At 38.7% G+C, this 15412-nt stretch overlaps 1 protein-coding gene across 12 annotated transcripts in view; it reads right to left on the bottom strand.

The window, feature by feature from the left end:
- LOC110397612 (tripartite motif-containing protein 2) overlaps positions 1-15412 on the bottom strand; it is an 87058-nt gene that overhangs the window by 20771 nt on the left and 50875 nt on the right. For 11 of the 12 annotated variants that reach the window (XM_021394125.1, XM_021394122.1, XM_021394119.1 and 8 more), the window contains 4 exons: positions 15017-15254; positions 8919-9070; positions 8045-8225; positions 4356-5079 (listed from right to left, as the gene is read on the bottom strand). In XM_021394125.1, coding sequence (XP_021249800.1) covers positions 4356-5079; positions 8045-8225; positions 8919-9070; positions 15017-15254 — 1295 coding nt within the window. The remainder of the gene's footprint in view (positions 1-4355; positions 5080-8044; positions 8226-8918; positions 9071-15016; positions 15255-15412) is intronic. The other variant, XM_021394130.1, reaches the window with a different exon arrangement.

Below are 15412 nucleotides of genomic sequence, written 5' to 3'. Positions count from 1 at the left end.
TGTATCCTGGCTTCACTTTTTCTCAGAATGCCAACCAGCTACACTTCCATGTCCATTCTTTCTCCAGTGCCCTTAGCCAGGCTGTAATGTGGCTTGGGCAGGACCTCACTACAAGGGGAATGGAAAGGTGCTGTTTGCTACAGGGCAGCTAGAATTCCTCTGGACCATGCATACAAGGGGGCTAACTGCAGTTAGAAAAATTCACTTGTTTTCAAGATGTTTATGCACAGAACCTCTTACTTATGTTTTTATAGTAGCTTAAGAAGTACATATCTGTAGGCAGCCCCATCCCTTTCAGGTGGGACAAACTACTACAGAGTGTCAGCAAGAGGTCTTACGAGAAAATTTAATAATAAATACGGGCCCTAGAAAGTTTAAATATTTCCCTAAAACCTACTCACAGCTCACCATTTATTATTTATCAAATTTATACCTAGCCCCTCTGCTCCTCCTCAGTCTGCTTTGAATTTGTAGACTTTTATCAGGCAGAAATCCACGACAGCTATTATTACACAGGTCTTGTTAATGAGTTCCCACATGGAGTAAATTCACAGTCAGCCTCTTATTCACTTTAAGTGTTGGTAACAGCCCAGATGATGACATTCACACCTAGTAAGGAAGCTGACATAAGGTACTGTTAAAGGCCTTTTTTTTTTCCCTTAAAATTAGAGTGAGTTACACACATTATACTTACCAGCTAAATTTAGATGCTCAGTTACATGGCTGAACAAACAGCTAAACACAGTCTGAGAAAAAGGAAAATTGAAGTTTCCAGCAGAGAGACAATTCTCCATCTGGCTGTGACTGATGCCAATTCCAGGCATAAATAAAGCGAAAATGCAGTTGAAGTGGGAAATGGCACCACTACTGCTAAGCACTGTCAAAGAACCCAGTCATGAAAAGTGCCAGAAAAAAAGTACCAAGGCATGGCAGAGCTAGAGCACCAGATGGGGCCCTGGACAGAGGACTAGCCACCCATGGCTCTTAACTTTCCTTTGGGAAACATGGGAGAGATTTACCAGGGAGGGTGGAAGTACTAATACCAAACATCCCTCACTTCCACTCAACATGGGTCTAAGGAACAAGAGCAGAGCAACAGAAGAGCCTTTCCTCTCACTTCAGTACTTCCTATCCCTTGCAGTAGTAGCAAACACCACATGCAACAATTATTTTCTGGAAATCACAGACAAGTTTTGTTTTCATTTGCACAACCTTACTACATGCCACAGATAGATTTTTTTTGCTTGTGAGTTGAATCTAAATGATCTTGAAAGTCCCTTCCAATCCAAGCCATTCTATGATTCTATGCTTTTATTCCTGTACTAAGTTCAGCAGGCTGAAACATTCATAACTTGAGAACTGCATGGACACACTCGTAAAGATCATGTCTGCTTTTTGTTGAGAATATAAATTACCGAGAGAGAAGGAAGCAAGAAATACTCTGCTCTTTTAAATAATGCATTACATGACTGTATGAATGTGCAGTCAATAGCCTGACCTTAAAAATGTCTGGACAGAAACATATGCCATTTTAAAAGTAATGAGTATTGTGGAATTGGCAAATGATGCAATGCCCAGTTCCCCACAAATGAGAACACTTACCTGCACTAATGCTGTGTTAATGCTGTTTCTTAGTATTCACACAAGAGCAACCTCCTGCTAGTAGCTGATTGATTTACTTGTGCATAAAAGCCCATATATTAATGTACATACAATAGCATGCTCCATATACTCGGATGCCCATAGGAATATTACAGTATGATTCTCCAGCACAGCTGTATAAGCCTCTGACAGCCCAAGTGCAAGCTTATCTTGCATAGTTTTAAACAAAAATTCACATTCGTCCAGGGCTATCAGAGGAACTCAACAATGGGCTCCAAACAGATACGCAGTTGCTGGAAAAGAGCAATAAACTTCATTTTGCATGACTTCATCAACAAATGAACCAAACCTCAGCTTTCCCAAGTGATTAGAAACTGGAGCAAAACAAAATCTTAAATTCCTGAAGGCAATCCCTGCACAAATGTCAGAAGTTTTACCTCCGTTTATTAATTACACATATGTTGGAAGAGTGTAGAAAAGCTAGAGCATTACAGCTACAAGTGCTTAAGAGACTTTTCAGATGATGCATACATAACCCCGCAGGGACATCTCTACATAGCATCATTCTGAGAAATGAGTGGCCAAGAACAGAATGTGGAATGAGATTAAGCATTATTCTCAGTTCAGTTTTTCAGTAACACCTTGAAAGTGGAAACTCCTGAGGGGTTTTATCAAGCAAATGTTGTATTAGGCGAATAATGGAGCTCAGTCTGTAACACGGAAGGCCCTTCCCCATGTGCTTGCTATTGGTTCACCTACTTCATTTAAACCCGTGTAAGAAGGAGAGGCTGTCCTTCTTTGTTTTCATAACAAAGGGCACAAGAACTCCGTGTATGGCCTTTCAGAAGTGACAGGTCAGAAACGGGAGATTCAATATGATTGGCCAGGAGCCCACGTGAGCTTCTGGAACAGTCTAGTAAAAAGATGAGAAATACTATATAGTTCTGTAGCTTTTACTAATAAACGCCATTTTGCTGCTCATCATATTGATGTTACGTGCAGTTGCTGGCAGGGACCAGGTTTAGGTTCTCTACGTGCAAGAATAATACTAAAAGGAGTCGCCAGAGTTCGGTAACAAGCAAAAGCTGTGAGACATGTGCAGCTCTGGCTCTTTCTTCTTTGGAGGAGGAGAGGGCACAGTGAGGAAGACAGAAAGGGAAAGAGGAAGAACTCCAAAATAAAGCATGCAGTCATGATTACATCACAGAGAAAAGAAAAGGCACTACACTTTTCAGAAAATATTCAAGACAGTATTAGAGTTTATGGTGTAGTAGAGAGAATCACTGAAACAACAACAACAAACTAGAGCCATAGCGTTATTTGGCAGTTAGGTTAGAAGCTGCTCACTAGAAGCAAGGGATACAGAAGCAGAGATTACAATCTGAAATCATGTTAGGCCATACTGAAAGCTTTATAATAAGAATGCCAAGAGTTTTAAAATTATTTCAGGACTTTGAAACTGCCCATCCAACCTAGCATATGCTCTGCCTAGCATATGATGTGTCACAGCTACTCCCAGAAGAGATAGAATAAATGTTTTCTTTCAGGCAGGGTTCAGGCATTATCCTGAACTCTTGCTTAACCTTGTCTCAAAGTAAGGCACCCAGAAAATCTAGGAAACATCCATACATACTCTCTGCTTTGAGATGTTATATTTAGGAGTTGTTTATCTTACAAGGAAATGCATTGGCCACCTGGGAAAGGCTGGACTTCTTATGAGCAGCTCCATCCAAAGCTTGCATTGTTCTCTTCTACAAGCAAGCAAACTATGTGTTCTGAATGCATCTTCTGATATAAAACCATCGTGTTATTGCATAGATTGTCTATCAAGGTAAGGATTCCGAAAGAAATCCTGGCAGACAAGAAGTCTCATAGAAAGGGCTAATCAACTGACACCTGGTGTCCCAATGAGTTCTCAACAGAATTACTGAAAAACATTCAAGGAAAAACCACCATCCATTCTCTTCTACAAGAGAGAAATCTGCTTTTCTGATTAGTGCTCAAATGTGGTATACAGACTCGTACTTATCAAAAGTCAGCTTCGCTTTTTTCTTTAGTTTTACAAAGTGAAAAGTTGTAGTTGCTGTTTTTAGCTATATAAGCAGATATAGAATATGAATTCTTAGATAGCTTAAAAACAGATTACCTCAAAAGAGCTGAAAGAAAATCTATATTTTTACAAACCATTAGAAACCCACAAACTTAGAGATACTATTACATTATATGAAGGATGATACATATTTAGACAGTAGAAAAAAATACAAAACACATTTATAGAAACAAACAACAAATAAAGGAAATCATAATTTTGTCCTATGCTGACATCAAGAAATAACTATGTTTGACCATAGGTTTTAACATGTGTAGACCCTGGTTAATTAATTAGATTAACCTCTAGGGCAATCATTTTAGAGAGGGAATCCTCCTACTTTGCCTCTTGTCATGCAATTTTTGAAGAAGTAGTTCAATATAAATCTGCAGCATTGATCTTTTTATATTGCCACATAAAATATTTTATGATAAATCAGATGTATGCATTTCTCAACCCAAATTCTAACTAAATATTTGCCAATAGAATTTCTGAAATATGTGCTTTTAAAACGTATACATGAAACAGTTAAGAGGTCCAAAGGTATTGTCAGGTTGCTCTACTTAGAGCTTTAACCTTAAAATAATTTAATATTGGGAAATTTTCATCCAGTTTCCCTGAATTACTTTTTCTTATGGCAGCAGTTAGCAGAGAAGTCACCTACCTACTCTGAAGATCAAATCATCTTCAATGGGATTCTCTTTTCTTTTTCCAGTGCTGTACATGCTCGCAGGTCTTTTCACAGCTTTCTGCTTCACGTGACCACTGCCAGGAGATTTAACACGTCTCTTAACCCCCTCAGTGGTAGGGGATACATCTGCTGATCTGACCACTTTCAGTTTAAATGGGCTGCCCTTGATGTGTTGATCATAAAGTCTCAGTGACAAAGTGAAATCCCCTTCTTTCTGGACAGTATACAAAAACTCATAAGTGCCATTTTTATTGTCAAGTATTTCTCCATCTGCTACACTCCCATCAGGTGTGCTCAGCTCAGCAGTGAGGTAAGCGTTCCCGGACTTACAGAGCTCCCCATCTTTGTCCTTGGTGGTGATGGTAACAGACATGGGCTGTCCAACCACGGTCTGCCGCAGTCCCTCACCTGTGGCAACTGTTTCAGAGGCAACAGCATTGGTGGTTAAAATAGTGCCCAAATTGTGAATTGACTTTTTCAGGCCTTCTGTTTCCACTATGAAGTCCAACTGATCATTTTCACGGGGCTGCAAGGGGAAGTCCTGCTCAGCCAGTTCATTCAGCTTGTCACTCATCTGCTTCTTCACAAGCAGCACTTCAGTTTCAGTGCCGTGATTGAGGGCTTGGGCTGTAAAGTTGCTGCAACTTTTAATGCTCTCTTGTCCTTCAAGTAAGGTATCCAGCTGGGTTTGGAGGACCTGCATGCATTGCCAAACACCACATCAGCATCACACTGCAGGATTTATGCTAGCAATATTTAGCATGCTTCACACCTGAAGGCCTTTGTAGAAGTACTATTTATGGTACTTTATTTTAAAGGTTTTTTTTTTTAAGTTTCATTGTAGAAAACGTACCATATTGACTCTCTACAAATTCTTGGAATATCACACTGCAGCACAAAAAAATATATACCCATTTTGGGTCACCACAGCTTCACAGATCCACAGCCTCACTAGGTTGAATTATTTCCTCACTTTCTTTTCCCTTTTTCTTTTTTTGATTGACGTTTTAAACAAACATAATATTTTAAGCACCTTTCCATCTAGCTCTCAGTCACAGTTAATGAGATAGTTATTGGGAAGCGAGCTGTGAGTATATACAGAGAGATCTTTATCATCAGGCCCATCAATAAGGGAGGCTGTAAAAGGGATTTCTTAAAATTATTTCTTCAGGGCCAGAGGAAACTTTGGGTTACTCCTCTTTGGGGAAGAATATGAAAGTACTGTGTTGGGGATACTGGAAAGAGCTGGGTTGAGTAGTCTGAAATTTTGGTGGGAAGCAAGTAGCTACTCTATATTTAAGACTGAAAATGAGCTTTCGTTATAGGCTCAGTTCTGGCCCGCAATCTGAAATCCTTAGAACAGGACTGACCTCAAAATTGTGAGGCATGCACTGGGAACAAGACTAACATTTTTTTAAACTAATTTTGCAGTGACTTGGAAAAATGATCCTTGAACTATTACAGCCTAACAGAGAAGTTCATGGAAGTCTGGAAAGCCCAAACATTCCCTTTGCTCCCCACATTCTCCAAAGACAAAATCCCCAAACAGTACCTGGTCGCACATATAGTATGTTTTTCCTACCAAGAAGAACTAGGGCACAAACATTATTGCTAATCAGAGAAGTTATTTTGTTGACCATCACTGTAAAGTAGGCATTTTTTAAACATTTCAGTTGTTTCAATTAAACTTGGGAACTCTGTTGGCTGTAATGCTGTGAGATACTCTTCCCTTGCTGATAAACACCGGGCAATGTTACTTCATTCTTAAGCATATTTTATTTCTGATTTGCATAAGACTATCTTTTCTACTCATTGGAGAAAAAAAGTCTGATGAATTATGCATATGGAGAAGTGATAACAATGTGAAATCTACTGCAAGCTAAAGAAAATAGGCTATTTAAAGACTTTACTTAAAGTTTCAAGTTATCTGTTTCTCCAGACACCTGAAAAGCTTTCAGGACTCATTTCAAGGCATTTCCAGTCTGTCTTGCCTTTATTCCAGGACACAAACAGTTGAACAGATAGCATGACTACTAAATTCCCAGGATGATAAAAGTCCATACACTTGGGGTAAACCACAGAGCATGGAGGAAGATGTTTTAAAACGTAGCTGCAAATCAACTATATTCTAAATATTGTTTTCTTTCATTACAGACAGAAAATATTCAGTCCTACCATAACTAATATTTAAGATGTGTTTACAGCTTTTTACAGAAGTCCTGTCTCAGTCCATTTGAAAACCAAAGCTGAGTGGAAAATATTTGGGTTTGAATCATTTTGCAGGCTCTCTACTCACCCAAAACCAAAATTTTATTCTAATCACTCTTTCTGTACTAACCAGAGATACCTCTCTTAACTGCTTATGTACAACTACATAGAACTTCTATTCTCTAAATTAAATAGTCAAATGCACCTATAAACAACCATATGATAATGTAACATTATATAACATCTTGTGTAAATTTTGTACACACAATGAGTGTACTTTCTTGCTGAGAAAATAAGGTTTTGGGAGAACTTAGATTTGTTTGGATGAATTTAGGATCTAAGTCCAAATTTTTGATGCTAAAAACTCCTCAGCTCTAGTGAAAAACTCCTTAGTTCTAGTGATGACTAAATTCTGTGCCCCAAGGGTTCTGGATATACCTGAAAGCATACCTCTTGTGTACATATTATTCCTCAATTTTCATCAGCCCATCCCATCCTAATAACCAAGGCTGTTCCACATCCTGAAATACAGCTCTCTTCAGCTTCAAACATCTGGAGCTGTTCAAGCTGCTGGTAATCAAAGAGAATGTTCAAAGATGTCATTACTCTCAGGCACTCTTGAAACTCCAGTTGTCCATGCTACTTTCTTAGAAAGGATATTCTGAGGAGTGATATCTTCCTTTTATATAAAACAGCCAACTCATGCCCAGGAAGACAAAGACTAAAGTCCTTAATTTGCTTATTTCAGACTTATTCCTCAATATAAAAGCCCTTTCTATCAGAGCACAGGCTTCTCTCTGAAAAAGGGGCAAATTTCAGTTTTCTTCTTCTGAAGCTTAGTCCACAGTACAGAGGGAAAAATGCAAGATTCAGTCATCCAGATAGGAAGCTGAAGACTTCAACTCTGGAATCTGTTGTTCTCTGCATTCCACTTAGAAAATGAGATGCCTCTGCAAAATGAAATGCCCTGCATTTCAATCCCTGAATTCTAGGGTGAAATATCTTACCAAGCATTTGAAAGGAAAACAATGCTATAAAGCAAATAGTAAGCTTTGCTTGGTTCCTTCAAGGAAAAATTATCTAGCCTGTATCTTCACTGGAGAAGATACATGGGACTTCATGGGACTGCAACCCAATGATTTCAGACTTGACTTTGGTGTTCCCTTGTTGGCATCTGCACATCAAACATATGGGCTTTAAGCAGACTCCTGCTTAGTGTGCTGGCTACTTTAGATCCTCACATGCCATACACACAGGGTTAGCTGCCCATACAGTCTGGATTCCATTTTTGAGGCCAGGCACCCACAAGCGAGGCTGTGCAGCACTTGATTTCAGGAAGACAAAATTCTCCTCTAGATCCCAGACACAACTTGTCAAACTGGTGCCCTGAATCATTTGTAAAAACAGGCTGGTTAAATTAATAGCTTTTCAATGAAACAAAACATGCATCTTACTTTGTGTTTAAGGCCATAATTCACTTCCAGTTCCATAAGCAGCACACTCTTTCGCACATTTAAAGTCTTCTGGAGTTCATCAAAAGTGGAATGAATGTCATCTACAATGCTAGCCTTTTGGTTGGTTAACTGGTGTATGATTTCAGATATAAAATGAAGTGCTGAGTCGATCTCTGGAAGCCTGAGGGAGGGATTAAATTACAAAGATTGCTGTTTCAAAAGTCATTACACATTGGCCCTTGTCCTGAATTTTTTTGATGAAGCAATCTCATCACCAGGGTGTCTTTAAACTCGGTCACTTCCCAGAAGTAAGTCCATTCCTTTTATAACCACACAGTGATCTTAGGCTGATAAAATAAGGCTAAGCTAGGGCCCTCTCATGTAGAAATCCATTAGACTTCAGGCAGTTCCAGCAGGAGGCCTTGGATTCTCTCTTCTTTGTGCAGATTTATTTACTAGCAATGAGAAATCAGATCTACAACATATATATATATATACATATATATGTTTTCTTCCAGAGTAAAGTTTGTGCTGTCTTCTAAGCATACAATATTACTAATTTATTATGAAATTAATGACTTAAAGGAGTTCTTTTCTCCTTAATATTTTATTCTCCTTCTTTGGAGGACACTTGAATTTCTAATGGCTTCTGTTTTGCAAAAGACTGATAGTAATCTATTGCTCTTTTCTCTAATCCCTCAGTGCATCATTCTCAATGGATATATATTTTTTTCCTTGCCTTGCCCTATCCTTACTATCTCCATTCTTTAAGAAAACGTCCATGGCACAAGCACATTAAAACATCTACCCAGGGTAACAGAGGAAGCTAGTAGCAAAACTGAAAACAGAAAAGCTACCAGTGGAGACTCCATACCGTTTGTTGACAGAATCCAACTGAACTTGGAGGGAAGCCTTGTGTTGCTCTACCACATCCCTGAATGGTACTGTGGGATGCTCTGCATGTTCTCCCTCTGTACACTCCCTGCACATGGCTGTCTCACAGGACTGGCAATAAAATTCCATCACCTGAAAGAGTGCACAATTCTAGATTAAAAGATGGCAGCAGCAGCATCAGTTCAAAGCAGATCTTCCCGGGTCTTGAACTCATGTTATTATCTAAACTCTTAGATTACAGTTCAAAAAGAAACTGCTCTGTTAGATGTCAATAATCTACAACTTAAAAGATATGTAAGAATAACAGATATTTCCTACCAAAACACTCTTTAAAATGCATTTTATTCTGCTGGCAAACATCAGAACAGTAACCCAGGAAATAGAACACTGGAACTCAAGGCTAGCTCTAACATTGTCTTTAAACAACAGTAAGCTTTGGTCTCTTTATTACTCCATGAAATAACTAAAAAAAAAAAAAATCAGGGCACTCAGGTCCCTCATGAATTTAATTCTTAATCTCCCTTAAGGGGCTGCCACAGAAAGCGTAAGCTTCAGCAGTTTTTTCCTAACAGGGCCACCTGTGCAAAATGAACACAACTGAGATCACTAAACACCATGCTTATTTGCTACAGAAAAGCATCCTCAATGAACCAATGTGCTGCCTGGGAAAAGATCCATATCCTATTACTAATCCCTTAAAACCATCAAAACCCCATGTCTAAGATTATAATAAGAATGCAATAATAAGATCTACACGTGAAAGAGAAGAGTGTTTCAACCTGTTATGTACTCAGTACATAACTACACTGCCTGGAGATTTAAAAAGTCTTTATATGTAATAAATACCCCCCAAATGTGAATATATTCATGAAAGAAAAGAGATAGAAAAGTGCTGTGCCCAACATCATATGCTAGTCAAAATAACGCACAAATATGCAAATTCTGTATGAGACATTCTTTTACAACTAGAAACTTCCTGAACACGAAATATTTTAGGCTTATTTCAGAGTGTGTACTGAAGCTCACAGTATTTGCTTCAAAGAAAGCCATTGACAGCTCTCTTGCATTCAGAACATAGCATCAGAATCTCATATAACTTGGTTGATGCTTTTGGCACTCAGACCTCACACTGAGGGGTGTGATGGAGATGTTGGTTGACATTAGATGGTTGCATGGGTAGAGTAGAATCAGCTGTTTTCAAGTGAGAAGGGACCTGTAACAGCTCTGTGCAAAGTAGCTGGCTATTCCTAGTGTTGAGAATTAGGAGAGAGAAGTAAGAACCGCAATTTGCATGTGGCTTATTAGCATTAATGGAGATTTCTCTCTCATATATTCCTTTCCCTCATATTCCCATTCTTTTTTCTTATCACAGTTCACAAGATACAAGATGCACACACAGTGAGGGGTTAGTCATTTGATGGCCACTTGTGTAAGCCACTTTAGAGACAAAGTAAAAGCTGCCCCAAATAAACTGGGTGAGATAAAATGCATCAGCAAGGAAAGAACATGTAGATCTAAACAATGGCAACTCCTATCAACACTACTCCAGTAACTCTGAACTTAGCAGTCTTGCAGTAGCAGATCTTCCAAGGCCTGGCTTTGGTAGGCTTCAAGATGTGGTACAGTCTCAGTGCATAGAGGAAGTCAGTTAAACAGAATTTATTATTTGAATTCTTTATAAAGTCTTCAAAAAAATTTCAAAATAAAATATTGTTCATTAGGAAACTAAGTATTTTTATATGGCCATAAATGTTCATTTATTCTGAATCTGTGCCATAAGTTCATCTTTCTGCCTCTTCATAATTTAATGCTCATGTTCAGGGCACTTTAACTAGCTCCTTACTTCTTCAACATTTGTTATCTTCGGGCACAATGAAAGAATAATGCAGTATTTCTGTTTCCTATTAAATATTTCCTAACAAATATCATTACGTTTACAGCAACGTATATTCAAGTGCCAGAGAAACAGTAGACAAAACAGTAATAGCAAGCAGACCATAAAGAGTTAATATATATATATGTCTGCACAAAAATTGTCTTCTTTTCCCCAGTCACATTCAGAATGGTTGAGTGAAATAGCTCCCATTTCCCATGAAAGTCTTTGGATTGTGCCACAGCTGAAGCAGAAAGAAAAGCTATTATTAAAATCATTCAGGCTTGATGTTTTTGGATAAGTTGATTCCTTATGATTTTGTCAAGTATTTCTTAATCAACTAAGATTCTTTTTTCATAATTTCTAAGTACAGACAGACATGTACTACTGGCTTTTCTTCTCTCCCCTCCATTCCCAACAAGAGCATCATATTTTGTGACATTCCCAGCAAGCTCTTCACGATAATGAATTTGTTTCACAAAACAGCTCAGAAAAATATGTTTGCCTGAACTCCTCTTTTCCAAGTGGATGGGAGCTCTAGGGTAGGTATGGTGTCCAACACTGGTTTCCACTATATTTCCACTGAAGTCACAAAATTGGTCATCGATAACAGTCCCACTAGCTGTAATGAAACACAAGTTAATACCCACTGTGTTCTGAAATCTTATCCACTGACTGCACTTTAAACCAGACCAGGATATTTCAGCACAAAGATCTAATTAGAGACCCATGCATATCTTTTCCACTGTAATTTAACTGAATTTACAGATTTTTTTTTCATTTGTATAATCAGAATTGCACATACTTCTAAAATAGATTTCACAAAGCCAAAGTGCATTAATTTCAGCCCTTCAAAGTTTAAGTCTCAAAAAAAATGTTCTCAGTAATCATAAACCTCGTTTATCCAAAATCACATTTGAATAATCACCCACTGCTTTGGATTCGTTTGAATTAAAATAGTAGCCCAGAGAAAAAGGAGCCATTTGCTCTTTGCCAGCCCTCTTCCTCATCTCTCACACACGCTCAGTCTGTATCTCCCAGGGCTAGTGTGTGTGTTAGATATGCACGTTTTGGCTTTTAGAAGAATGCGAGTTTGGATTATCCATGGACTCCTCACAGACTATCTGGTAAAATTTAGGGGAACAGAAACCTAGGTTCTAAGTCTTCGCTTTTGCCTACCCATGCAGTAAACCTGAAAGCTTTAAGCAGATTTAAAATAAAAGCTTTGTAAAACTGTGATGACTTAAATAACATGCTTACATGCAAGTAAACCACCCCAAATCCCTTGTACAACTTTCCATTTTAATCAAATATGGTTGTATCAGAGTCACACTTCTACTTCCTAGCCGTATTTCTAATGCTCATTAAAGGTAAATTCTGACATTCTGAGTTTTCATTTAACCTTGAAGACACACAGAATATTGTTTGCAGAGTACAAAGAAAAACAGATCAGAGTTTAATTTAGCAAGTAAGTGAGATATTAAGAAGTACAGTAGCAAGGAGAAAAAAAATGTTTAAAAGGTGTCTTATGAAGTGACTTCAGAATATGAAGGATAGGTGATTCCTTATTTTTCTAGAAGTACACAGGTTAGTAAGCAATAATATTATGTCAATATGCGAAGCTATTATGTGATATTTCAAGAAAGAAAACTAGTCAGAGATAAGACATGTTCTTTTGCTACAGATGTTTAATTCAGCATTGGATATGCTCACTTGTTGTACTCTACAGACAGAAAATAAACTGCATTTGTAAAAGCGTGGATCTTAGGATCTAAGCTGCCTTTCACTTCACACTCAGACAAGAGAAGAAAAAAACAAGGAGTGGTAGGTGTTTAGCAACTGAGAATAAAACCAATGTTATTTTCATGCGTAGATATAGGATAAGAATCTTCTCTTAGGTTCAAAAGTTCAGTTGCAGATATGCCCTACTACCCCAATTTCACAAAGACACACTTTTGTGCTAAGAGTTGGGCAAATGAGGAAGTATTAGTTTATAGTTCAAGCACAGGAAATCTATTATATTAAGGTACTACAAGCTGAGTTTCATTTGTCATAAGCACCCACACAAAGGTGCCACAACAGAGGGTTAGAGGGTGTGTGCAGAAGGACTAGGATATGCACACAAGTATGGAAAACAGTAGCGGTGTCAAGGAGACCAGCTGGAAGGGAAAGTACATAACCTACAGGGCCCAAGGAAGGCCAAGATAGAAGCAGACAGGCAAGTCAGTGTGAAAATACTGTGCATCAGTTCCTATCTGATTTTAATCACAGAGGTTTAAAGCCAGCATGACTGGAGAGACTGAAAAAGCTTATTTAAACATGAACTTATTTCTAAAGTAACACAAAGAAAATCTGGTGGTATTTAAATAAAATATACTTGCAAATGTTTCCCTTGGTAGTAAAAATACAGTGGATTCAGTGCAGAATGACTGTCTGTTCTTTGCAGGCATTCTCATCCAGCTACTGTCTCAGTCCCCTTCATTCACTCTCCAAAGCCCCCTGCAAAGTTGCTAGCAGTCAAGCACTTACTCCTTGTCACACAGTGTCCTCATGCCAGCAAAAGCCCATGCCTTCAGTCAGGCTGAGGGTCCCCAACCTCAATCAGGTCTCCTACAAACTTAGCTACTGCTATCACAAGGAGGAACATGGGCAAGTCGGCTTTTAATCTCCTAGCAAAAGCTTTAAATTGGAGTTGTCTTCAGACTCCCCTCAACTCCCTCCCAAATACTTAATGTTGCAAGAAGATACTCCCATTACATCAGTATCAGCATCTTAAGAGGCACGCTATGTTTCAAGGCGAGCCCAGTAAGTTTCTTTTAGAGCACTTACAAACTTATCAACTTTTCCTAGAAAGGAGTTTTCAGAGAGGTACAAGGTGGCCCAATTTCCATTGCAGACAAGATTTTTGTTTTCCTAAGGACAGCCAAATTAATTATCAGCTGATAATGCAAAATGCAAAACAAGCAGCATCTTTGTTCTGATGTTTTTATGCATTTCACAATCAAATGGCTCCTATCACAACCACTATATCAGAAAAGAACTGTGATTCATTTTAAGGCAATGCAATAAAATGCAAATGAAAACTAAAAATGTATTAATGAGTAACCACTACACACATACAGGTATAGCACACATTAAAAAAAGTTAACACCAGTTACATACTAATCAGATTGTACGTCTGTTCTATAAGTCAACCTAATTGCAGCGGGATAGTAAAGGAGAGGGAAACAAGCTGTCCGTTTAAGAGCAACCAGTACCTATCAACTGAATTATTCCTATACATCTGTAGACCTAAACTGAGTATCAAATGAAATGGTTCTGAGGAAGTTGTCTTAAAATACTGGCATACATTTTTTGGCTTGCATAGAAGTTTGCAACACAGCATGGCTCAGCTTTGCAATATATCTACTTACACACTTGCATAACAGCTTGGCTGTGAGACAGGAGCTGATATGCTTACCATGAAGCCATACAAGTTAATGTTGAATACGTTAAAGTAAGCTGCAGAGTTGGAACTGTTCTTGTTACTGCAATACGGGAATACTGACTCAGTTTGGGGGTACTTGCCAATGATATAGATATTGTTTGAGAGTATATGTGAGGCGATGCTGGGCAAATAAAGTAGGTGGAGGAAAAAAAAAACAAAACAAAGCAGCCTCCAAGGTCTGATACATGAGATGCATAAAGCACCGTGGTGAAACAGAAGCACTTTTTTGAGTCTGCTGACCTAGAGCATCCTAAGCTGCAATGCCCTTTTACTTGATGCTGTGTTAACATGCTCACATAACTTTTGGGGACTGTCTCAGACATTACTGGGCCAATATGCAGCACAGTTGTGCTTATAAGGTGCTTGCCTCATACTGCCGAAACAAGTCCACAGGTTCCCACAGCAACATTTGAGTCTACAAGTCAGAGAGCTATGGAAACCCATTCCAAAGATGCAAAGGCACAAGGCTCAGTGCTTGCAGGGAAGCAATTTTTTACCAAACGTGCTAGAAGGCAGACTCATCCAAGATAACTGATAAAATGAAATAATATCCTGACTACTTTAAGATGCTCCACTAAATGTATCTGAGTACTGCTAATTTTAAGAAGCCACCTGTCCTTACTGAAATACTATAAAAGTCAAAGAAAATACCCATGGCCAGCTGGGCCAGTCAGTACATATCAGTACTTCACATCTCACAGGAGCTCAGCTCACTTACATTTCCATCGTGATTGGGGCAGGAGAGCGGTTTGCCTGCAGCAACAGCAGTGACAGTCTCCAAGATGGAAGACTCTTCAATGCTGTTCTCCGGTGTTCGTTGCAGGACATCCATCAGGTTGGTGATAAAGAAGTTGTTCTGGAGTGCAGAAACCCCCTTCTCTGGCAGAATGGAAGTCTGGCGGCACACGGGGCAAGAAAGGGTTAAGCTATGGGCTGGAATGTAATTCTGTAAGCACCTATGGGGAAGGGAGGTGAAAGTGGAGAAAGAGAGAGGGAAGCTGTTATCAAAGAGGAAAAAACCATCCTTTTGTTTGAGAAATGGTTTGAAATAGCTCTGTCTCTACTTAGGAAAGGTAAATCATATTCTTGGCTTCAGCAGTAAAGTATTATGGGG

This window comes from Numida meleagris, chromosome 4 (assembly GCF_002078875.1).
Source record: "Numida meleagris isolate 19003 breed g44 Domestic line chromosome 4, NumMel1.0, whole genome shotgun sequence".
NCBI classification, from domain to species: Eukaryota; Metazoa; Chordata; class Aves; order Galliformes; family Numididae; genus Numida; species Numida meleagris.
This window is presented reverse-complemented; position numbering and strand designations above follow the sequence as displayed.